The sequence below is a fragment of the Takifugu rubripes genome, chromosome 11 (genome assembly GCF_901000725.2).
Source record: "Takifugu rubripes chromosome 11, fTakRub1.2, whole genome shotgun sequence".
NCBI lineage: Eukaryota > Metazoa > Chordata > Actinopteri > Tetraodontiformes > Tetraodontidae > Takifugu > Takifugu rubripes.
In genome coordinates this window covers 13,136,974-13,163,450 of record NC_042295.1, presented here as the reverse complement: position 1 = coordinate 13,163,450, position 26,477 = coordinate 13,136,974, and the positions used below count along the sequence as shown (strand labels likewise).

General features: G+C 42.3%; 1 protein-coding gene across 2 annotated transcripts in view; it reads right to left on the bottom strand.

The window, feature by feature from the left end:
* Positions 1 to 24,930, bottom strand: part of cntn5 (contactin 5) — a 56,497-nt gene extending 31,567 nt beyond the window's left edge. The window contains exons 1-5 of one of the 2 annotated variants that reach the window (XM_029844267.1): positions 24,596 to 24,930; positions 9,329 to 9,446; positions 3,850 to 4,056; positions 1,526 to 1,649; positions 1,272 to 1,447 (exon numbers count right to left, since the gene is read on the bottom strand). In XM_029844267.1, coding sequence (XP_029700127.1) covers positions 1,272 to 1,447; positions 1,526 to 1,649; positions 3,850 to 4,056; positions 9,329 to 9,383 — 562 coding nt within the window. In that variant the 5' untranslated portion in view covers positions 9,384 to 9,446; positions 24,596 to 24,930. The remainder of the gene's footprint in view (positions 1 to 1,271; positions 1,448 to 1,525; positions 1,650 to 3,849; positions 4,057 to 9,328; positions 9,447 to 24,595) is intronic. The other variant, XM_029844268.1, reaches the window with a different exon arrangement.
* Positions 24,931 to 26,477: the final 1,547 nt, after the last annotated feature.

The following is a 26,477-nucleotide window of genomic DNA, read 5'->3' as shown; positions in this document are numbered from 1 at the left end:
TAACCTTCAGCAGACCCTGCAGGATGTACTCATGGGGCTGTGAAAACCCTGCTGACAGTAAGTGGGCATCTAATTGCAATGTCCAATTATTATAGAGCTCAAGAACCTATTTCATGATACACAATAAACATATTAACAGCAGTTTAAAAAAAAAAACTGTCCGCAGAAAGAAAGAATGACTCTTGCGTCAGATCTTGTTAAAGCGGTCACCAACTGAGACACTGCATGAAAATGTGCCAGCCTGAGAAGGAAAAGTTAAGCTCCATGCTGGGTGATAAATACCCAGCATTTGTTATTCTGAAAGAGAAGGGAAAGGTTTTGCATCCAAATGTGTGCCATAGGGCACAGCTTCCTGTTTACTGCAAAAATGACAAGAGCTCACTCAGATTGTAGGAGAGAGTGATCTCTAGAAAATAAAAACACTAAAAGAAATCACTAAATTCTCTTGTAATTGTAAACTTTAGGTCCAAGCAAATGGAATTAGCAACAAATTTGAGTCAGCATTACACAGCTCACCCATAAAAACTTTCTGAAGTAGAAAATATCAAGAAAATGCCATGTTTCCTTTTATAAATGATACATAAAAATGCTTCTTTGCTGTTGACTGGCACAGGGGCAAATGAGGCAAATGTTTAGATGTTAATAAAAATACAGTTTAAGTGTGCTTGTTGTGTTACTGCTGAATCATACATATTAGCTAGTTCCATGCTAATCCAACCTTCAAAAATAAAATCTCCCTAACATACAGGAACACGTACCACAATGTGCTTTCTATCTCAGTAATGCCAGCAGATTCCCAGTAGACCTGCCACCATGGCTAATGGTCACTGCTCCTCAGGATACAGTGGAGGAAACCAACAAGGCTTTTTCCTCAGAGCACTGAGGTGCTGCTTTTCTGTGTTACCAGATAATGTTTCGGACTTATTCCAGACAATTACTGCAGGATGAAATGCCTTTTCTGCTCTCGTTAAAACCGAGATGTGGCATTTCAGGACACACACCTTGTTAGCAGTGTTGGTCAAGAGACTAAAACAAACGGCCACACGGGGCGTGTTGCATTTTTAGATCTCAACAACAACAAGCATTTGTTATAAATGAAAGCAGGCCAGGAGGTGTGTGTGTGTGTGGGGTGGGGGTGGGTGGGGTCATACTGACATTTCGAGATGGGGAAGACTCACAAATTTAACTTAATCAGCGTGTTTTATTGCAATTAAAACATGGCACCTACTCAGAAAAAGGACTTTAAAGCCAATTATTTGCTGTGTACTTACATGCAAATCGTAAAAGTGCATCTCGACTGAGGATGGTGCCAAAGCTGTTCTCCGCTTTACACTGGTACATCCCATAATCGCTGGCCATGCTTGCATTGTTAATAATTAGGCTTCCTTCGACGACGCTGTACCGAAAATCTGCCTCTGAGTCGATTTCAGTCTGATTCAGATGCCAACTGAAACGCACCAGAACAGCATATTTGTGATGATGAGGAGTAAAAGAGCAACAGAGGAGGAAGAAGAGGGCCTCACACCTGTACGTGGGTGCCGGATTCCCTCGGGCTTCACAGTGCATCACCACCTTCTTTTCATCGGAGTCCAAAGGAAAAATGATGTCGTCAGGCTCGTGGGTAAAAAACGGCCCAAACTCTTCATTTTCTAAGAGAAAAATAACAAATTAAAGATCAGAGTTTTACATTGTTTCACATTATTCCTGGGTTTCTCTTGTATTTTTGTTTATGTCAAAGAAAAAAAGCATTTCATTTTATTGCTTCTTGCAACAACAAGACTTAAGTCTCTGCTGAGCTCTGCATTAAATTTCTGCCTGGCAACTTTGGCTGTTTTGATTTCATATGCTGCTTCCTGCTGTGATTATAATTCAAGCTGAAAATTCTATTATTCAGTCAGTGAGCTACATCACAGACTTGTGTCAAGGTACCCTGCTGGTGTCCCAAAAGTAGTGGAGTTCCACATTCGCATCATTGGAGGCGTACTGTGCAGGCCGCCGCTAAGTGGCTAATATTGTCAGGTGTCCACACTGACAATATTAGCGTCAGTCCATCCAGTATTAAGAGGGGCAACGGGGCAGAAAGAGCCCAAAAATTACAGCTGAGGTTTTCCAGGTGCAGGATTCTACAAGATTTTAGAACATTGTTGAGTCCAAAAAGCTGTAGTTGAAAATCATAATCTGTGTTTGTTCTCAGCTCCTGACACTGATCCAACCTTTAGTCACCAGCTTATGATAGAAGGCACCTGTCGGAGCGCTTTTATAGAGAAATCCCGCGGCATTATGTTTAATTATAATTTAAATTCACATTTAAATCCATACATACTCATTTCAAACATACATAAGGCATTTGTGTTGCATTTTGAACCGGGTTTTCGACTATCAACATTTACTGTATCGCTTTACGGGTCTCCAGGGAAATAAAAGGCTTTGATACCAAACCCCACAATCAGTGTGGGAAAAATGAATCAATATTAAGATATAATGCTGTGAAGGTAAGGAAAACTGGCTTAGAGAAGTGCTCAAAACAGGCATTATGTCTCTAGAGTGCATCTCTCTTCTTGAGTGCTTTGATGTATTTGATGGTTCCATGCTGTTTTACACAATAAACACCATCAGCGCCCTTATATTTATGCAGGAATTGTAAAGGAGTATTTATTCAATAAAATTATTTCTTAAAAAGTTGATTATAAAGCAGTATGACACAACAAATAAAATAAAAATGTAAATCTGCTGGGGTTTTTTTCCATTCCAAATTAAAGCCTAAAAAGGTTTCAGGAAAAAACAAAACCAAAAATATAAACCCCCAACTGTTTAAATTCAGAGTTGTCTGGCAGACTGAAACCAATAAAAAGCCAAATCCTCTTAAAGGTACAAAAGGTGCCTTTCATTTTGGGATCTACTTCAGCCACTGAACATCCATCCAGTGTAATGGTTGAATGCTCGTGTCAACGCTGACAGCAGAGCAGCATCAGTCTCACCTTGGTAATAGAGATCTTTAGAAGCCTTTTTATGGTTGTGATAATGCTGTCCGCACTCAAAAAGATCAAAAAGACACTTACAAAGAGATGAAGACAGACACTGGGAGACAAAAGTTTAAAAAAAAGAAAGAAAGATTCTTCACATTGTGACACACACGCCTTGTATTTTATTACTACATTAATTGATGATGCACTGATGTGAGTAATAACACGTTAAACACGAGGGTCTCATTATAGCCACTAGAGTTGTTCGTATGGGGTAAAGATGGCAGTTGTGCCAGATTTATGACAATGTGCTTCCTTGACGCGTTTCGGACGTTAAATCATATTCCTGACAAAATTATCCATCACGTCTGAACCCTCCCCTGACAGGAACACAGAGAGTGATGGATGTTGCCACGATCCCACTCCAATTTCACAAAAGGCACGGCCCCGGTCGCTGCGAACGCCGCGCGCTAATGATTGATAGGCGCGATTCATTTCCAGACCAAATGTAAACGGGCAGGAATCCTTCAAACTGAGGTGTGACCTGAAACGACAGGCGGGTTTAAACAGGTGTACTGCGTTCCTTGAATATGCATTATTATTATTTTGGGCTTATTTCCGCAGGTGAGAACAATGTCATGTGAGCTTAAGTGGCTGGTCGTGTTTACACACGGAATTACAAGACTGATTAAACAGAAAGCTCTTTAGACAGAAGAGGGCAGCTGCTTGCATTTCATATTCAGGTATACACATTAGGCTGCTCGGGCTACTTGTGCTGTGGCTTTTTAAACAGACTGTCTCTTTAGTGAGTGAAGAGTTTATTGCATGGAAATGAGGGATTATTCAGCTTGTACGTGCGGCTGCAAACAGGAACGTTTTTTTTTACCTTCACTCATGTAGTCCTCCTGAGAGCTGAGCAGACTCACGGATGATAGAGGGTGACTGGAGAACACGGGCCATTCGCGGGGGCCCAGCCCACCGCGGTGGTGCTGTCGGGGTCTGCCGTGCGAGTTCAGCGCTGACGAGCTGTCGGCTTTCATTCGCAACACCGCTGCGTATGACACGGGCCGCGCCGCCACCGCTCCTGCAAACTCTGGGAAAATATTGACACACAGAGTGGAGCAATGTCACGTAGATGTCACAGCTTTCAGTAAGACTGTCAGACAGGGGGTCTCGTACTACTCCGACCAATGGTGTCGGTGGTGTCCTCAGTAGAGTTCACCTCCACCTCCAAAGATCTGAACCATATGGAACCACTGGGAAGCCGCGAAACCCAATCATGTATGTAGAATCATCGCTTTATGGACCTAAAACTGTAGGTGGACATGAAAAACACATATAAACTAAGAATAAATGTGTGCACCCCAGCAGCAACGCTGACAGTGATGGCAGCAGAACACATGCTGAAGTCAGCGCCCACAGACACTGTCTCACTGTCAGATCATGTTTATCTCTCTGGTGGCAACTGTCTGTCCTGCTTCACCATCTTTCCTTATCCGTGCTATATAATACTAAACAGTTGATCTAAGTTTTACGGTTATTTAAAAAAAAAAAAAACAGAAAGAGCTGAAAACAGGGGATAAATGAGGGCACCTGAACTCTATCACAGTCTTACACAATCACCACCTGAAGAATAAGGAAATAAAATTTGTTAATTATATCCAGAATCAATAGATTTTTGGTAATTACCAAAAAAATGGGGTACTCACTTTCAATAAAAAACTACCACGTTATTTCTAGATAAGATGTAACAAGATGTAACAAGAAACTATCAGTTTAATTTGAGATGAGAAGTTTTCACACAGTAGAATATCCATCATTAAACAGTCGATCAATGAGGAACGAACCCTAATTATTGCCTCACAACCCTCCTCTCTATCACTTCATTTAATACGTGAAAACAACATAACTCAAAATAAGGTGAGAGCTTCTCGTTATGACGTGAGACTGAGCACCCCAACTGTTCTCAGTACCGGTAAGTGTGGCAGAACTACACTTCCATAGTTTGGCACTTGAAAAGAATGTGTAAATTAACTGAGCAAAAGTATAATAACTAATCACACAGCCTGGAGGACTTCTCACGAACAGATTTAGCTTGTGGCGAGATGATCAGTAGATACAGCATAACCAGCAGAACTCAACAATATAGGAGTTCTTGTTAAACGTGAAGGATTATGACATCAAAACACACATCAATCAGCACACTTTAAAGGTTTTGTGCATTAGTTGCTAAAAAGAAGACTACAAATATTTTCATTAAGTCAGTCACTAATAATAATTATTGGATTTGTTATTAATCTTGTAATTCTTTGGATTTTGTCAGATTCTTTAATGCTAAGAATAGTTTTGTTTTTTTTAACGCAAATGCTTGGTCTGGCATGATTGTCATTATTTTGTTTAAGGATTATTGAGGATTACCGGGAGGAAAAAATAGTTTTGGAAAATCATCCACGTTCACCACAATTTGTCACGAATCAACAATGGAAAAAGGCTGCAGACATTCGTATTCTGATGTGTATGGAGCTGACAAAGTTCCCCAAATATCGGCTGCTAATTACCGTTGTCGGTAAAACACTTGCAGGATATTAGGAAAAATAACAAGACAATTAAAGATATATTGTCACTGTTAAATTAGAGAACTTTACTGATTTAATTTGTCTTAATTAAAGGCAAAGGCACACTCGCCATTTATCATATTATTAAAATATACTTGATATAAACATGTCCCTTTATGAATATAAAGTAATTTCAATGCCATTAAATGTGTGGGTTGACTAACACCAATGATTATCTTAAGATGAATGCAATTATAACACGTGAAACAAAAAATAGATTCAAACTGTTTAATTTCAAGTTTAAGAGCTTGTAGTAGATGTGTCAGACTGCAGGTTGACATATTCACCACACACTCAAGCTAAGCTCTTGTTCCTCAAAAATGAGCATATCTGTGGTTGACTGGGCACTAACCAGACCACAAACCAGTCCAGACCAGAGTGGTTCTGGTTGAACACCAACCAAGCAGAGCGGAAATTGGATGAATAGCTCTACGCAACACTCAAAATGTACCCGAAAAACTAACAAACAAGCTTTGCTGTACCACTGCGGACAGATTATATGTCACTACTATCGCAAAATGGGTCTGAAAAGTTCTTAAATGGACTCGTGTGTGAATTACGGTTAAAAAAAAGGCCTGCAATCTTTCATCCTTTGACTACTGAAGCAGTCAGGAAGTGGCACTTGTTTACTGTCAACTTGATCTGATAAAAGCACCGACCCCTGCAGATCCTGCTGATCCTCATCTCTCAGAAGTGTAAAATAAAAACCAGAGTGTTGTGGACGGGGCTGCACTGCGGTAAAGAAATAGTTTCGGTTCTTTACATCGTTTTGATGGTCACATCACCTCGGGGCACAACGGCACCTTTGTTCCTGAACGAAGAACACGAAGCCAAATGTTCCTGGTGGCACGTCCTTGTCTCTGTGCATATGTTTAACATAAATACCCTGAATTCAGCATACACGAACATCACATTTATCACGTACTGTGGCCGGATCTGAGGAGACTCACACTGGCCTGAGACAGGGGCCTTTAAAAACCAGGAGCAGAGGTAAAGGTGAGGCTAATGGAAGGTGACATGTCTTCCATGAACAGAGGGGAGACCCGGGGACCGAGTGAAAATCTAATCTAGTGTAGGTCATGTGGTTGGCACAGCACTGAAGATGTTAAACTAGTTTGAGTTGAGTTGCTGGCCAGTTTGCAGTCCACATATGGAAGTGAGAGTCAACAAATATCCAGCGTTCCAACTCAAAAATGCCTTTTTGTACCTGCAATAGATGCAACGTTTTTGCTAATAAGGATGCAATTTTTATTTAAAAGTATACAGTTTGCAGATTAAAGGGAAAAAAGAGCCAAGTAAAATACCTGTTAATTAAATCAGTATAACTGACTAAACACTTTCTGATAGACTATGTAAACATATTGCTTCTGCAGCTCTAGCAGATAAAATGTGTCCTTTATGGCATCTTTAACACTGCAGCAGTGATAATAATAATTAAAAAAAAAAGCTGCAGGCATGAATCTGTCGGCCTCAGCTCAAGAGCCCGCAGTGTGAGCTTTTGGACTCATCTGCAGCCTTGGGACTGTATCTGGAAAAATTTATTAGAATAACGTGTGGCACGTAGGTGACACATGGGTGGGGGCTCGAGGAGATGGACATGATTAACCATAGCCTGTGAGATTAATGAAGACCTTCACAGATTATGTTGACTGAAGCTGATTATGCCCGAGACCATTTATTCAGCAGAATATCATTACAGATAGAACAATCCATACATCAAATGCAAACTCACCTCACCTCCCATCACAGCAGACGACTCACTAAAACCCAATCTTTCCTATGATCCTTGGTATCATCGGAATATTGAAACAGTTCCTTCAACCTTGTCAAATTACAGAACCACAGCTGAGCTTCCCTGCATCTGTAGGGCAGGTGGAGTCTTTGTGAAGCCTCCGGCTCCATAATAAAACTTTCCTTTCTTCAAATGTGATCCCGTTGTTAATCTAACACAGTTACCAAGTAATAACACAAAATCCAGGCAAACGCTTTTTTTTTCTGAACTGGTAAAGCAGATGACTAGTGCACAAACGTTGGCATCATCACACAGGTTGATTAAATGTGCTTGTGTGAAATATAACATTCTTTGGAGCTGATTATGTCGCTCACGACTGCTAATCAACTTACCGACTAAAGCTGTGCAACCAAGAAAAATTTTGATTCTTGCCAGATGGAAAAATTCCATTCGTTTCTGAAGATGCGGACAGAAATATATGCCGATGCTTCAGTTAACAACATGGAGAGTAATCATCATGAAGGTCTGCCATGTGTTAGTGGAACAGTGGTAAAAGTATCAGGACTGATTCAAAAAGGGGCTCTTAAACATATGAGAATTTCTGTTGTTGTTGTTATGTGTGCATAAATGCCATGTTTATCCACCCTGCAAACAACCATATTTGTTGTGCATGACTGTTTTGCCCTTGATGAAAATTACTGCATGCATTAGTTCTACAGCATTTTATTTTCAGCACACTTTAAACCTTGAAATACCGCAGACTTTGCTGAGGAATTACCATTGCACGGCAAGCAATGTGTGTATTCCAATGAGAGGTGGACCAGATGGAGTGAAGAAAAACATGAACCTAGACGTTGTGGCTTTTGAGCCACTTTAAAACGTGAGATAATTTTAATCACACTGCACCATATTTCAGTGAGATGAACCCATTAGAAAGTCACGTGCATGAAATTTCTTCCCATGTTTTCATTTGGACTCTGTAAGAATGTAAATATGTAGAAAAGGTGGAAGTTAAATGAATGAACAGGAGTGCAATCAGCATATGCCTGGTACAATCATTATCACGAGAAAGCACTAAGATGTTATTAAAAAAAACCAACTGTAATTAATGGGTGAGTAACTTTGGAAAAGGAATGTGAAACCCCTGTTAAGTATCTTGCCTGCAGCAGAGGGGCAGCTGGAGACTAAATGATAAGAAGCAGCACAGTTACACTGCTTATTTTTGCAGTAAGAGGCTTATTGGTAATTCATCTGTAAATTAATGTACAGTATTGACAAAGAAAAGAGCTTATTAATGATAGCTGGCTGTTACTAAAACAAAATGATGTTTTACAGTACGAATCACCTGTTCAAACTAAAGTGTGCCATTTGTCCAAAATGAAGCCCTTAAAGACCAGATCCAGATGTGTGGGGTGCAGAGGTGCAGGGAGCAGAGATGAGTTCAGAGACTCAACTTGTGTGCTAAAGGACACACATGTTTTGATACAAAAGTTGACATTTTGGGGAACAGATGGTCTGAAAGAGGAATTAATTAATTTGAAAAAAAAAAAAAAACTGTAGCAACCACCCTCTGACAGCTGCTGGCTCAGGAACCTTCAGCCACCCCAAAATACCACCTTGACATTCTTACCCAGGTGAGATGAATCACATTCATGAGACCTCCATGAATCAGAGGGTGGCAGTAGGTGTAATGACTTATTAATGGGTCACAGCTCGGCTCAGGTGCACCTTCCAACCCACATAATGGCAGGTGGAGTCAGTGACTCTCGGGATTATCTCCATGGTTTAAAACTTACAATCTAATGTACACAACAATGTATTAAACAATTATGTACAACATTTATAACGTAATAAATCATATTTATCAGAGCCTGAAACAAGGACATCCACTCACGTGATGTAGTGAGGTGCTGGGTTACTGCTCATGCGTTAAATCATTGTTTCCAGAATTAGGGGAGAAAATACCAACAGGAAGTGACAGAAACTGCATATATAAATAGATGTTTTGAATTTCTTACCTGAAAGGCCACTGATGACATACAAAAGGAGAAATGGTTTCCATGGTGACCCCATGTTGTTGGGAAGGGTCCCTTGTGCAGCAATGTTAGCAGATCAGCTTCTTCATTAAAGCTGCTCCTGGGAGACAAAAACATTCGGGTGTTTTTGGGTTGTTTTTAGATTTGCTGTGCATCCAAAACAGGAACCAGAACTCCGGCTATCAACGCAAACACCACACATACGTTTCAGATCACGAAAAGATGCAACATAAACAATATCCGCGCTAATGATGTAAATCTCCTGATTGCTTCCTGTGGTTTTCTTCCCCTCAGCACTTTTGGAGGCAAAAGCAAAAGAACTCGGTGACAGGTTAACCTGTGCCTGCACGGATTTCGCCGAGTTACGGCATCATTGCGTTTCCACTTATCTGCACATTCACCAGAAACTCCAGTCAAACAGCCATTCACTTTAAAACAAAGCCAGCCACAATCAGCCAGTAACACAGCTAAGACTCATGCAGGCACATTATTTATCTGCTGTAATCCGGTTCAGTGACAACAGGAATGGTGCCAGCAAACATTCCAACAATGGAGGGAGAAACGGACACAATGGACGTCTTCAGGACAAAACCGCGGACACAAAGAAGACAGAACTATTGTTGCTGTATTGACAGACGCAGTTCTGAATATAAACTATACTAATTGAAAATATCCCTGCTGTGTCAGCCTACAGGATGAAGCCTCTAATATCTGCCCACCTTCTTATCCTCATCACATCCGTCCATTGCTGCAGCCTTTCACATTATTTATCACATATATTTTAGTCTCTTTTAAATGTACGTCCACTCTCTCATCCACGTTTACCTCACAAACTGGCTGGCTAATTTTTATTGAGGATGTCATAATTAATGCAGCAGGGGTTGGAGTAATGGAGACTCTACGACAGCTGTGAGGGCCGAGGGCAAAATTAGAGTTGCTGTGTCTGCAATACAAGAAAATCACCATGGCGCTGTGCTGCCCAGACGTAGTACCTCCCTTTATTGATAACAACAGTCAATTTAAGAGCAGCCACGGTCCACCATCAGCTTTTCGTTCCTGTGGTTTATTTGGTGGCGAGAAAAGGAGGAGAGAACGGTCTGCTCAGACACGAAATCCCACCAAATGTAAAGGATCTCTTCACATCTTGAGCACAAAAGGTGATTATATTTTAAATGGCGGTGGATGTTTTTAGCACGATATGAGGACAGTTCAGTAGCTTTGCTCCCTTGAGGACAGCTTAAGGTTGGCTGTCAAGTCTTTCTGCAGAATGCACTTTTGAAGAAAGTACTCCTGGCCTCCCTTACTTTACTTGAACCTTGCTTTTATCGGGGCTACACGCCTCTTATATACTTTAACAGAGCACTTCAGCCTCAGCCGTCATTCAGACAAAACATAAAATGCATTTGCAGCAAGACATCTAAAATAAAAATACTTCAAAGACGACTACACGGTTCACTTTTTAAGCAGCAACAACAACCTGTATATCTTCACAGAAACGCCATGAAAGAAAAGTTGCGCCTTATTCCATGCCCTAATTCTCCCAGTGTGCTACACTGACGGGTTACTCTGGGCTGCGGAGGACGATTCTGCTGCACTCCTGACAAGGCAATCAGAGTTCCTCCAGATGGTTATTAATGAGCTACAGCACAAGGCGCACCGGAGTGCCCTGACAGCACTCGCAGTGATGCCTCATCCTGGCGACGGGGCTGTTTTCACAAATGTGCTACATAAGAGGCAGATGCAGACATCATGTAGCTGCTGAAGGCTCCACAAACCCACTACTAGATACAGCACATCTTACTAGACACTTGAGTAATTAAACCACAAAATCTCTCTGACAAATGTAATCAGTATAGTATGCACGTGTTCATGTCGTGAGTAGTTGTATGTACATGTCTGTCTGCCAACAGATAACAGAAGGTATGAGGCTGGGATATTACATCTATTCAAGCAAGACAATAGCACGTTGTTGATATAATTGTGAACAAGTGTATATTTAGAGAAATACATCAAGAGCATCTACCACTAATTGTGGAAATACATTAAATTTACTACAGCCTGTATACCTGCTTCAAAATAATAATGCAGTAGTACTGCGCTGTGGTCGTCTCATATCTCTCACATTGGAATCAAAGCAAATCAAAGCAAGAGATGTCGTGCATTTCTTTTTTGCGGGGGGGGGGGGGGGTTCCACTAACCCTCCAGTAATACTGGTCTGCAAACTGAATGAAAAATGCATCACTGCTCCTTCAATGTGCATCAGATTAAGTTGAATGAATGGAAAAATAATCATCCATTCATAATCATGGTACCTTTGAGCAGAAGAACTATAAGTAGAAGAGTTATAATTACTGTTAAAATGAGTTCTGGTTGGAAAAATGCTAAGATGCTTGTACAACATATTTATGGTAATCTGGAAACTTTTGAGTGCCTAACTTTCACTCTCTGGAGCGCCGCTGTGGTTCTATGTTGCAGTGGACAGAGCTCAGCAGTACGGATTGAGGAAAAGTCCATTTGGACGTTCCCAAAGCACAATTTGAGTGTTCACCCAGATGGACCAAACCCACCAGACATTGGAGGAGAAGAAATCCAGGAGATCAAGGCTGGAAGGCGGAAAAGCTCGGAAGGTCCCAGCGGGTGCAGGTGTGAAATCGGACAAAGGATGGCGGTGAAGCAAAAATCAGTCTATTGTGTCCTCCGCTTTACTGCCTGTATAACTGCGCCTCAGACCTGCTGCTGGGATGTGTTCCGAGGTCTGGACTTCAGCCAGGGAAGGCGGGACTGTTTATTCCATTTATGATTTCTTTGCAAACTCCATAAATCTGATGGACATTAGTCTATAGTTAGACAAACTTCACGGTGGGTTTTCTGTATTTATTGACCGTGTTGCAAATAATTCCACATGTCATAATGGAGGTGCTTAAACTCTCTATGCTGACTATAAGTGTAACCTTATAAAGGTAATATGCAGCACAAAATAAGGACTTTTCCTTTTTTTTGACAATCAAATTAAACTATATTGGTTCCAGTTCAGCTGTGAATATCAACACTAAAATATCACTTTTATTAAAAAAAATAAAAAGAAGGTTAAGAAGCCCTTTATTAAAAAGGATTTAAGTAGAATCAAAGCTCCAGTAAAGGTTCTGTTGAAGCACTGATTTGTCTCGCTAACATCTGCCATTGACGTGTCAATCTTGAGGAGCTGTCTGCCTAGAAAGGGCACGTGGTCTTGTGATGGGGGGGTAAACAGCATCCATAAAGACAGAGGTGTTGGAGTAGCAGCTGGCGGATCTGTGAGCAGTGCCAACATCACCTTCTCTCACATCGGGTCCTGTCAGCAGCACAGATAAACACGTCGCTCCCGTACATCTTTAAACAAAAGGCCCTCCCTAAACTGTGTCCTTTGTCTGTCAGATACACATCCGTGATTTAAAGAGTAAAGTCTATATATATATAGAGAGACTTTTATTCTATATTCTATATTTTTTATTTAAAAGCTGCAGCCTGTGGCAGAATTGGTACCTTGATTGCTTTCACACACGCATGTCCAACAAACATGGAAGCAGCTTCTGACAGATTTTGTCTCCTTGCGTAGGGACCTGTTGTGGTCAGACTCATTTTGTATGTTATTATTAAACCTCATCTTTGAGGATTGAAAATTAAACTGACAAAAACCCTAAAGTGTCCCCAGCCGACAATCTGAGCTCTCAGATAATCCTCCCCCCATCTGGTATGAATGAGTAATAAAGAATAGGACCAGTCTCGATTTTAGAAACACGTGCAAGCAAGAAATAGAAGTAACGGTGTGCATTTGCAGACTTTACCTCATGATCAAACACTAATTATTTGAGATTTTGTTATACCTGATACAGCATTTGCTCTTTTGTGCATCAGTGGTTCTTCACAACCTGCCAATAATCTAGCAAAATATTCCCCGACCTGTGGACGTGCTTGAAAGCAGAATATGCAGTCGTTTTATTTTATTTGTCTACTTAACACTGAAGTGCCCTCTCTGAAGACATGCAGACCAATAACGTGCATGTGGTCAGAGAGCAGAGAGACAAACTGGAGTGATGATGTCATTTACAGACGGCTCCTGGAGCTGTTTTGGAGAATGATGACAACTCTTGGGACAATGAGTGTCCTGAAGGCGATATAACTGGAACACAGGGATATTTTCCACAGCCCTCTATGCAACTACAATTCATTTGGATGTAGTATTAAAACTCCTCTGAGCCTAGCGCCATTTATTAGGTTTGTCTTTCTTAATCAGCGGCAAGAAAGGCATACAGTGACATCACGATTCAAGTTTCACTTGAGGAGTCTTAAACGTTGCTGCCTGATGGCCCCATTATTTCCTCAGCAAATCAGTCTGAATACCACTCAAAACCTATTTAGTATAAAAAAAATCTCCTCAATGAACATCTGAAGTGGAATAAAATGGCATCCAACAACTATTCAGTAACAATATGAGGTTGATTATTAAGGAGACATAGCAAAAAATAAAAATAAACGCGGTGAAAGTGATTAATTAGATGATTATTTTCTGTGATGAAGCTTTGGCACGTGTGCTTTCTCAACAGATGTGCCCGAGTGTGAAGAAAGATACGTTTTCATTTTCAGAAACTGCAGACTCAATCGCAGTTGTAAAAGACACTCTAGACATCATCTGTTCTACTTGTGAAGGCTATCTTGATCCTCGTTTGCCACGTTTTACTCTTCAATAGTTTTAATTGCCCTGATGACCTCAATCAAAAGACAATTACTTCAGGGAGTAGTGACACGGGCAATAACTGCCTTCACCATGAAATAAGTGCACACCTGAATGGAGCTGGAAGTGTTTAACAATGACAAAATAACACGTGTGTCGAGTGACAGCTCGAGACAAAAAGAAAGTGCAAAAAACTCTCCAGCAACTGGACGGTGCGATGAAGTGGAAGGGAAATTAGACATTTTAGAAGTTGTTGTGCCAATAAAAGTGCAACTGTCGGGAAAGTCAGGCATATTTCATAAACTTCTATCATCGTGAGCTGCATTTGTGCTGTATGAGATTATTAAAATCCTCCATTGGTTCAAGGATCGGTGAAGGGAAGCACACTGATGCTGGAGAAATGACATTCGTTCCAGGATGGGGGAGAGGAATAAACCATTGGAGTGTTTATCACCGCTGCAGCTGTCGGGGATCATGGGGAGGGCAGAACGCAAGATACAGGACAGAAAGCACTGGAAAGGTATTGTGGGTAAAAAAAAAGAGAACCTGGTACAATCAAATTCAAAAAATATGTAAAACTATTCTATTCTTTCACTGTTACATCGCTGCTTTTCTGTCACTTCTAGACAGAAGAATAATGCACATTATTTTCTAAATGATGGGGTGTAAAGTCATTAGAATGTGGAATTCACTGAGGCTATCAAGGGAATTACAGTGAGCTGAGGACAAGATGGTTGCCAAGGGAGCACGTATACCACTGAAATGTCTATTAGAAAACATGTATAAAAAAAAAAAGAAAAAGTATACGGCCCTTTCAAAAGGATCGTAAATTTGTCGTCACGACTTAAAGAGGTCAGCAGGTACACACTTTATCTATTTTATTACGCTTCCTGTTAACATACATGCATTTATGGCTTCACGCCTCTACCTCACTGCAGGTTGGGTGTGTCGATTTTATTTTATTCATTTTTATTCTATTTTTTAACTAGCAAGAGAGAGCAAAACCTAAGGAGACTTTGATTTTAAAGAGCATTTCCTCGTTACGTCTGACTGTGCTAAACAGCTGTTCAGCTTTAACTCCACCTTCGGTGGCTCGTGCTGCACGACTAAGGTGCTAAACTGGCGGCTATGCCTGTTAACTAAACACTAATGTAAGGCTGTGTTTTGCATCCTGAGACAGGAAAAAAAAAAACTCTTCTGAAGCGATTTCCCTTTTCTTAGGCTTTTCCACCTTTTTGTAACTAATGTGTTTAATCTGAATTCATCAGTAGTCTTTTTCTTTTTCCTCATTTTACCTGATGTATTATTGGTGGCGTTCTCTTTCTCGGGGCCCACTCCCATTTCATCTTTGTCAGCTGGATCATATCAGCCTCATAAATCACTGTGTTGTTACCAACTGAGGCATTTAGGCAGCGCAGAGACAGACTCCGATACAGACGCGGAGAGATAGCAGATCCCCTACGAGACCTCCCCCCCACTCCTCGGCTCCCCCACATATGAATGAGTGACTAATGAGGGTAATAAGGTTCAGGTGCAGAGATGGTAATGAGGTCCTTCCAGGAAAGATGGCGCATTGAGATCCGTGTGTAAAAACATCTGGGGACATCTAGTGGACAGGTAATGTCAGAAGAGATATATTAGCCACAGTGACGCCCTTTATCAGCTGATTCAGCTCACCGTTGCGTCATGACATCACACCCACTCGGCCTGTTGGTGCGTGAACATTTCTGGGCCCTCTGATAGAAAGTGGCTCCATCAGAGGATGTCTGTCCTGGCTGATGACACAGGATAATGCAGTCTAAACTAACAGCCTTTTGTAATATCCATAATAAAAGACTTTTAAAACTAGTTTTAATCACGCCACATATGGTTTAAAAGCTTAACAGCACAGCTGTCGAGTAAAGACCCAAGTTCAACAGCGTCACAGCGGAGCGTTGACAGATAACGACGTTGAAATTCCATTTCAGCTGCTAATGCATTTGTTCTTTATGTCAGCAGAGGAAACGGTGTCTTCTACAGTTCACAAGTGATACAGGTCACACGATTCTGTCATTGGCCAACAGGTCATTTGATGCAGTAACAATACTAAAGTAAAGTTAAAGGTGGATTTTCCAGCATGATAATTATGATTGCCACACGTACGTGAAGTATCCACTCATTTCCTGCAGGTTACTTTGCACCTTCATGCTGAAAATAGCAGTTGAGAAGTTCTGCACATCAAAATGTGTTGTTCACAGAACAATGTAATCAGAATAAAGCCAGCCGAAAGCCGCCACAAAACAGTCTCAAACAGACAAAATAATGAACAAATAAATTGCACTCATATTGCACCAGATTAAAAAGACACTTATCACTTAATGACATCGGCCATTTACCTGCATCACGTAAACCTCCAAATTCCACTACAGAGATGACAGTTTAATCGAGCTGAGAATGGAAAAAGCAATTAAAAAACTACATTTTAAATTACCGGCAGAGCCAACCAGAATGTTGCAGGCCTGGAGGCCATTTTCACACCACAACAATGCTGGAGCCGCACAGAAACAGACACCGAAGAGAGGAGGGTGACTGTAGGGCAGGTTTACATGCAGCTACTGTCTATGTGGGAAAAGACAGCCATGAGAAACACTTCCAAGACTGTTTAACAGCTGGTGCCAGTTAATGCAGCATTAGCAGCCACCAGCGTGAGGAAAGAAGCAGCAATCTTCCAAACTGATCGATGACAATTCCAGACAGTTCCAATCACGTCTTCCAACTCTTCTCCTGCAGCTTCGATGTTAAATAGAATAACTTCTGATCATTAAATGGGGGGTGTGCAAAAGCTGCTGCCTTAAAATGCTGAACATTTGGTTCCTTAAGAATTGAAGGAGAATTTACATTTGCGATCATAGCTGGGGCTTATGGGCATTTAAATGTTTAATTCCACGCAGATGCAAAACCAACATCTGTGGTGTGAGACTCAGTGTGCTATTTCACATGTGTGCAGCCCACAAAACAGCCCCTGTTCCATCTAAACCTGCATCCGAGCCAAAACAGATGCGAAATGCTCAAAAGACCGAAACAACACTAGAAACGGGTGAAAGCATTTGAATAATCATCAGCCTATATAATAATTACCATGAGAGTTGAAAATGCATCTCAGTCCAAACTCAAACCCCTTCAGCGAGTTCAGCGAGATCTCCCTCGCATGTTTTAGAGCTGCAGAACACGCAGGCAGAGTGACAGCACTCTAAACTCACCGAGAGCTCCAACATGTTGTACAGCACCACTGAAACAGTGTCTGAGGGGTCTTTTAATCGATAAAACAAATAAAACGTAGGGGCTTTGAAACTTTAGACACCTTTTCGGCAAAGATCTCTGACAGTGACGGTAAGCAGGTAAATGTTTTGCTAACACCTCAGCTGTCACAGACTCCAGCTTTTTGATTTTTTATAAATGCCAATGACAAAAATTGCTTCTTCCCAAAAAAAAGAAATAACGTTAACAAAAAAAGACTCAGATGGAGACTTGTTTTTATCAATAGTTTTTAATTTTCTGTCAGCAAGTAACCATGGCTGAAAGATCGATGTGATCAAAATGGGAGTTTTTTGTTTTTTAAGCGTATCCAAAAAATAATAAGGGGGGGGGGGGGATGAGCAGAAAATTCTTGATGCTGCTGAAGGATAAAAACGGCTGATTCTGCTTCACCAGAGATCTGCTGCTCTGTGATCAGTGAAATTTAATGAATTAACCGAGATTTCTGAGTGAATTCGCATAAAAGCGAAAGGGAACGCGGCGCAGTGTAAATACGGCAGGTCTACGCGCAACAAGGCGGCAGAACAAACTGTTGTTTAAGAGAGAAAGGGAGACAACAAAAGCGTGGAACAAAACAGCTCAGCAGCCCGCAAACACGTTCACAGATTTAGGCACCGCAGTATGTAAAAAAAGAGTGTATGGTGCATACAATAATAACCACACTCTCGTTACAGCGGTATTGATGGAAGCCTTTTCAATCCAGATGTTTATTTTCTTCTACTTATGCCTTCTCTTTTATTATTTTACTCTCCCTCATTCCTCCACAGGTCCAGAAGGGTGTTGGAACAAACAGTAGGTGTGAGCAGGAGTGAACCCTGGTTGGCTCACGCCAGGTTCACAGTCTCCATTTAAACTAAGGTGCATGTTTTTGGAGAAACTCTGCAAAATGAAATCAAATTTAGACAGGAAATACATGTCAAAGACATTTAATTGATCACCATCTCACTTTGAGTAGATACAGAAATCAATATTTAAATATCCTCTCAAGCGACCGGGATCCATTATGCTTCACTTCTAGAATCGATGTTTAACTTTGGCCGCATCCTTAAAAACTAGATTGCAAATCAATTTCTGAATCTGTCTTAAAATGCACATCTCGATCCCTCCTTCCACCCCCCCCACCCCCCCCCCCCCCCCCACCCCCCACAGCTTACTTTCCGAAATTTCTCTGCTTTCCTCTGATTTTCTTCTCCCAACTTTTGATTTCTTTGAGCAAATGAAACAAAATCCGACAGAGCGTCAGCGGAGAGAGGCCTGTCCGAGAAGCTGCTCAGGCAATTGTTTCCCAGCTGGAGGAGAAATGAGGCAGAGAGGGACCTCCTGCATCCGTGCACGTACATGCACGCAACAGCAAGTGAGAACCTGAACAAAACAGGACATGTGAAGGCACCGACTCGTGGATCATTTCCTACTTGCAAACTTCCGACGCTTGTTTCAAACATCTGATGATTTGACCTTTTTTTTTTTTTTTTGTGCGACGTCTGACAGGAAGAGCCGTTAACTCCTGAATAAGATGAACGTCTGGCTGAGGATGAACGAAAACACATCCAGGTCCAGGTTCAGAGAGGAATTAAAGGTCACATTTAACACTGCCACCAAATGACCTGATTTCTCTAGCTCAAATCAGCGGGGCACGAGTTGCTATGGTAACTATACTATGGACCACATACATAGCGGGTTTGTAGCGGTGCTTTTGAAAATCCCTTCCTCCTGTAAGAGCCCCGTTGGTAGACGGAGCAGAGGCAGCGCTGTGGCTGTGAAAAGCCGTCACAAGTGAGAGAGAAATCACAACAGCTGCTGAAACGGAGCTGCGAGGGCCCATCTGTCTCGCACATCTGGAATATTCATTGTGTTGCACGTCTCATTGTCCTCTCTCCTGTTTACACTGGCCACTACCGTTGTTAATCATTCATTGCAGTAAATACTGCAGAGATCAATACATGGGGGAGGGTTTTCTGGACCCAAGAATGAATAAAATATTTAAAAATGTGTTAAAATGCACCAATTACACTAAAAGAAATGTGACAATGTGACAACATCACCATGGAAATGCATACTCTTCTTTTAGGGAGTTTAGAACTATGACAGTAGAACTATTTAGCGGTATTTTTTGTCCAAAGCTGCGCCGACACTACCCCCCACTGCACAAACACTAAAATATCCGTGTTACGAGTGTGACCCTCTGGTGACGACACCATGCAGTGGAGCCATGGTAACCACCAACGCACCCAGAGAATTAGAAACTAAGCTTTTTTGACCATTTTCGCTCAAAATAGCTTTTTTTTAAAAAACTTTCTAGACAGCTCAAAACCACTGATCACACAATGAGGCCATTTGTTCTCGTGTCAATAAAACACTAATTAACGATGTTTGGATACAACTCACCAAGGCTGAGTACAAGGGGAAGTCAGCTGGAGACGTCAGAGGCCCAGAAATGTTAAAACGGCACAATAAATACGCCCTCTGGCCTCCATGGTTTCGTTTACACGCTGTTTGTCATCCAAAATCTTCCATATCTGCCACCTATTACAGTTATTGATCTGCCTGACTTGAGGAAAATGAGGCCATTCATTAGGCTGCCAGTCATCCTGGTGTTCGCAGGATGCTTATCTGATCACATTTAAAGTGTTGATCATTTTGATAGGTGAGAAGGAAGAGAAAACTTTGGCTCGTAAATTAAAATGTCACCGTGCGAATAAATCAGAGCGCAGACTGAGACGACCACAAACCAACATTTTCATCCCATTTGGCAAAGCTTTTGTGAAGAGTAAACATTTAGGCCTCGACACTCCACGGTAGCTTTGCATAAAAGCTTTCTTCCTTCATTTTTTGCAAAACGCATCAGAGCGTCTGTCCTTCCCTGGTGCCTTATGAAGCTTATTCATATCACTGATGCATTAGCAGAGTGAGAGGCTATTGTCTCGGTTATTATTCCAGTTCACATTACATCTATCTCCAGTGATATCAACAGACTTTCCACAGAAAATCGTGCAAAAACATCAATCAGCGCCCATTCAGACAACATCAGCACGGCCGCGCTGTTGCGCGTTAAGATGATATTGAAAATAACAAAGCGGCACCGTTTTCACTTGACTAAAATAAACCCAGCGTTTGTCACAAGACAATGAACAGGGAAGTAAAGCAGCAGTACAGCCGGGCGTAGCGGCACTGTTAGCTGTACTCTGACAGATACCTCCATACACATTTCATCTCCTGGGAGAAAGGAAGCATGAGAGTGGAACGTAGGAACTCATCATGAGGCTGCAGGATGAATGTGCGGTAAGAAAGGTGACCCAAAACACTCCTCTGCCTCTTTAAATGCACGCCATTGCTGCTTTCCTCTCAGAACAGCCCCGTGGGCTGCAGCAGACACGCAGCGCATCCCCAGAGTTTGAAAAACTGAGAAAGCAGCAGAGGAAGGAGGACTTCAATGTTTTAAATGTAAAATAACTAATATAGCGACAGGAAACAGAACCTTTCAAAGCAGAAATAATGGCACAGTTAAAACAACGGGAAAACTCATCATCTTACTGCAGGTGACAATGCCCTTCATTGAAACCCAAACACCGATTCAAAGTGTGACTTCGGATAGTGAAAATGGTGTAATGAGCGCGTGTTTGCTTTGAAATCTGCGTTTACAAGCCTGAGATGCAATTAGGCGCTAATGAGCGCACAAATGGCACCGTTAACCTGCTGGGCCTGCAGATGATCTCATCGGGGTTAAAGATCAGGCTTTAAAACGGCAAATCCACATAATAGGATATTATAGCAAATACGAGGTGAGCATTCACAACCCTCGACGCAACGCTCGGTCTCTCTGTGCAGACTGACAGAAGGAGAGGGGCCTGGCCCCAGCCTTCTTAGGGGACTCAAGTGATTTCTATGCAAAGATACACATGAAAAATCAAGGTTGCTGTGCAGACACAAGAACAAACCTCATAAATCTTGTTCTCCTCACTGTCTCTTTTCACTGACCTCCCTCTGAAGGTCAAATCGGAGACAGTCATTTTTACTAATCTCTCAGTCGTACTATCAGCATCATGCAGATTTTGCCTCAGTTTCCGGCTCGTATTTAAGACCCAAAAGCCCATTTTCACACCTTCATCTCACTAATCTGCCTAAAACATGTGATTGTTAGACGCTGGAAAGATAAAAATAAATCAAAGAGTGCAGTGCTTCGCTGTGGCCTTGGAAGATAAGGGCCTTTACTGTCACATAAAACCTAAAGCTGCCTGCTGAAAAAACCCCTCCATCCCAGTTATTCACCAGCATCACCACTAGTCTCTCCCTTCCACTCTCCCTCACTAGAGCTACATCAAACCTACTTCTGCGTTTCTATTGTGAACTGATTGTCACTGTTCTCAAGTTAAGACATTAGCCAAGTCCTGAAGAGACACACAATTCCAGACTGTCAATCAAGGAAATGTGGTTTGGGCGACAATAAAACTCCAATTCTGCCACTGCTTATATATCCCTGTTTACCTGTTTAGACCTCTGAAATGGAACTGGCCACAGAATTCCGCTGCAGAGCCAAGGCATGGATTTATTCTGGCAGAGTTCAGCGGCAGCGTGTCAGACGCATAGCATCTGAGAAGCACAGCGTGTGTTTAATCGAAGATTTAGCTATTTTTGGTTGCCTTTCCTCCACAATATGTTTGACACAACCCTGTTAGAATAGCGTGCTCTGCACATTTAGAGCTACAGTGTTATGGTGGCGTCACTCAAAAAGCGAAAGAATTAGCAACACTTTGGCAGCGCAGGACCTTCCAGCTGCTGTGCCGCAGACACTGGCGACACCTTCACCGCCACTCCAGTGCGCTGTTATAAATTTAAGCCCATTAAATCAGTTTCTGACAACAAAATTGCGTGTCAAACGGGGAGAGAAAGGCTGTGTGGATGGGCCACAATTACCGAATAAGCGTCCTTGTTTTGTGGTTCACACATGGTTTCATGCGACAGCCTCAACGTGCCCTAAAATCATGTGTTTGACTCAGTGGACGTCAAAATCAAGTCATTCACAGCAGTGACACATTGGGAGGAGGTGGGAGGGGGGGGTTGTGGGCAGTCAATCTTTCTAATGCAGATGCTTTGAAACAATTATATAAATTAAGTTGTCAGATGAGTCCTGGGGGATATTTGTGCTGTGGAAGAGAAGCGGGGCCCCCTCAGAGAGCTGCTCTATAAAAAGGCACCCGCGGAAAGGTTTGCTACTGTTAGGAATAGCAACACTTCTTAGATAAAATCATTTTCTCATCCAACAAATCTGTTTGAGGGAGACTTTGATTAGAAATTGCATTTTGGGAGGAAAATTACACTCTTGCATCTCAGGAAACCAAAAAAGAGCTGTTTATATATTTCAGGATGCTCTCTCTCTCTCTCTCTCTCTCTCTTTCACTCACTCACACACACACACACACACACACTTCTTTTGTCACTGCAACAGAGGGGTAAACATGTGGCGCTCTAGCCTTTGTGCCTCCTTCCTCAGCCTTCCGAGTGTGAAACCACACCTCGCCACTCACGTTACAGACATGCTGATGACGTCGAATCTGCAAAACAATTTTGTCAATTTTCCCTTTATCGGTCTGCAGTCGCTCCCTGGAGGGACTTTCCCTCGGGTGTTGTTGTCTCTGTGAGACACATGTGAGACACGTTCTATCCCTGCGCTCCATCATGTCAACCCTGGTATTAATTTTTCCTCTCCAGCGTCTCTGGGGCTACCTTCCAGCAGAGCTGTCATTTTCAATTAGCCATAAGCTAAATACATGTCTGTTCGCGCTTGTCAATAATGCTTTTCTTCAAGTGGAGGGTACAGCTCTAAATTTGAGCCTCTCCGTCCCCCATCCTCCACCACCCTCCCTCTGAGTAAATTGACAAACATCTTAAAGCAGGTCTTTGCAATCGCGGAGCTGATTTCCATGTGATGAGCAGGAGGCTGACCCGGAATCCCTGCCAAGAAAAGCAGCCGCAGCTGTTGCGTCCTCCATCCTGCCCTCAGAAAGGAAGCTCGTATTTGATTATTGCTGAGCTTGATGGTTCTGACCTTGGATCCGCTGATACCGCGAAGCATTTTAAAACAATCTCAAGGAGTGTGGCGCCGAGCTGATACGGTTTTGGGGTGGGGATGTGCTACGGCTGAACTTTTAGGAACATCACCCCAGTAAGATCACAACTGAGAATGAAATGAAAGCAAATTGTGGCCCATTTGAAATCCCAAACACAACTGAACGTTCCGACCGGGAGTCCTCACGGATGCCGCAAAGCCAACAGGAAACAGAGAACACTGACGGAGGATTTAATCCCGAATTATCGTTTGCAACAAAACCGCAATAATGTGTAACACCTTTTACCAAAGTGAAGAAAAGCCACCGCAGCAGGGGGATTTTACTGACGGCAGACACACTTCATAAGATTTGTGTTTTCCTTTGGCAGCCTCTATTCTGTCGCTGCAGTGGACAAGAAAGTCCCGCTTCAGGAAGAAATGCAAAGAAAACGCTTAATTAAAAGGCAGAATCCTCGATTCATGTCCAAACGGTGCCCTGAAAACCCAAATCAATGGGATCAAACGGCGGAGAGCGCACGTCTAAGCCACATTAACATGACCTGAGTCTCTGGATCAGAACATTACAGATGGACAGGCTAAATTAGCATAGCTGTGATCAACCCGCTCCTGTGGAACCTCTTGTGTGGCGCTACAGCCTCCTGCTCTGCTGACCTTTACATGGACCTCCAGCAGCTGTGGAGTTGAGATGTGGCTCGGGCATTTTTCTGCAAATATCGAGTTCCTTTTAGCTCCCATCTGAAGCAGCAACACCTCTAACACTTGAGTTGGGATATGTTATGGAGCAGGAGAGACCGTTCAGGGATCTTCGCTTTCCCCTGGACCAAAACAAACAGCACACATGATCAATTTGACATGAGGTCTTGGCTCAGGAGCTTTTATTTATTATTATTATTATTTTATATTTCTTTGAATGGGGGGGGAGGGGGGGGGGGGGGTGGTCTTTTATGTTAAGGAAATAATTTCAACAATATCCAGCCAAAAAGCAAACAAACAAAACCCACCAAACGCGGATCAGAGAAACGAGAAACCAAAAAGACAGGCGGAAGTAAATTCTAAAGCTAAAGGAAAGTCTGGGTCACCTGTGGGATGGAATTCCTCCTCGGCACATGTACTGACAATAGTCATGCAGCTCCATCTCCACAACACACATGCAAACAATAAAGAATCCTAGTTTACTCACTCTGAGAGTCACTTTACCTTCCTTCAGGGCTCAGCTGACGTCTCCTCCCGACCTGAACGACAGCGGTGCTGCCGAGACCAAGTCCAGGTCCGCTGATCTGGACCCAGCTCAAACACTACCAATATATCCTCCAGCAACAGCAGACCACTATGGAGATATCATCCCTGTCCGTGTCGGGCTGCTTCTCCTCCCGCGGGCGGCGGGTCTGTTCCTCCGCTTCAGGCAGCTGAGTGGCGGCGCTGCGCGTCGAGCGGAGCGGAGCTGCGCGTCGCTTTGACCGCTGCCGCCGCCTGTGAGCGCGTCAGGAGCATCCCGCCTCACTGGTGCTGATGGTGCTGATGGTGCTGAAGGGGGGGGGGGGGGGGGGGGGGGGGGGGGGGGGGGCTCTTCCTCACTTAGTTAAGAGTGGACAGGAATCTGATTTCAGAGTTCCCATCGGTTGAAACTATGCTTACTTGTCTTGTAAAATGCCCCCTCCTCCCCTTATCCAGCCTCCTGCTGGACACGTGTTGGTGATATGCTAATTTAGATTGTTTTGCAATTAATGTTTAAAACGCTCATGTAGGTCAGGGGGAGATCTCTGCAAAGTCTGTTTAATTAGGAGAATAAATTGAGGAAAAAACAAAGCAAACCTAACCTTTTAGGTCGATAAATTTTAGCAACAAACAGACACAAAAAATTAGCATTTGTCCTACGACCATTTTAATGATCTTTTAACTGGAAAAAAAATCTACTGTCTTAACCCTTTTTGAGAAAACAAACAAAACAAAACAAAACAAAAACTGTTGCATTAAGACTTGAGCTTCATATTTGTGGATCGGGGTGTTATTCTCATCCAGACCACACGAGGGCAGTGATGCTCATGTAACGGATGGGTGCAGCTGAATTTTTGTAAATGTTCTCTTTTTTTTTTGTCAGAGTAGGAAGGACTACATCCACATCAACTTCATCATGTTTTATAACACCACGCAGAGTCCTCTTAGATCATTTACATTTGTCCACTGTAATGAAAGTTGAAAAAAAAGGGTTAAACAGTGAGACGTGCAGCCAACACTGCAGCTAAAAAACCATTTATTAAACAGGGCAAATGCTCCTTGATGATTGTAAATGGATTCACTAAGCAATAGGCCAGTTTATCACCTGACTGAATTTCAAACTGAATTCAGTGAGGTCTGGGATGGAGAAGACTTTAGTTTGATGCTTCAGGTGTTTTTATTAGTTTTTGCCTTCACATTCATAGAGTATTTAGACTGGGGCTGTCCTGATGATGACGATGAAGCCCTGCTGTCTGCTTGATTATGGTATGTGTTGTGCATTATATTTTGAAGCCGTTTTCACAGGCAGGGCTCCTAATTTTTTGTAAATATAATAAAGATTTTCCAACAGGCCAAATCAAAGCCAATGTTGATGAATGATTGTTGCGCTCTTCCTGCTGCATTCAGAGGAATATGCAGCTGTTCTCTCCTCTTTACAGAGCAGCAGTATAGATTCATTCCTTCTCTTTCACATATCTATTACACAGCTCCTATTGCCGCCCTCTTTTGTAAGTGTTTGACTGACACTGTGGAGCTAACTGCCTATCTCTAGCCTCTATCATTAATTAAACAGTAGCCATGACTGAGTGCTCTTCCTTTTGCACAATTGATCCATTCCACTGCTTGTCTCTTTTATCAGCCCTCAGATGCCATCTTTGAGAACGCTGCATTTAAAGGGCCCTTGTTACAGTTTACCTTTTCTCTCTCTCTCTCTGAAACCATTTTGGGATTATCTGCACTTCATAAATTGATTTTAGGGGCCATCAGGTTGTTTCCAATCATCTGTTTTAAATCTTGTGGATTTTATTTAGTTGGCAGGAAGGTCCAGAAATGCAAAGTCAAAAACA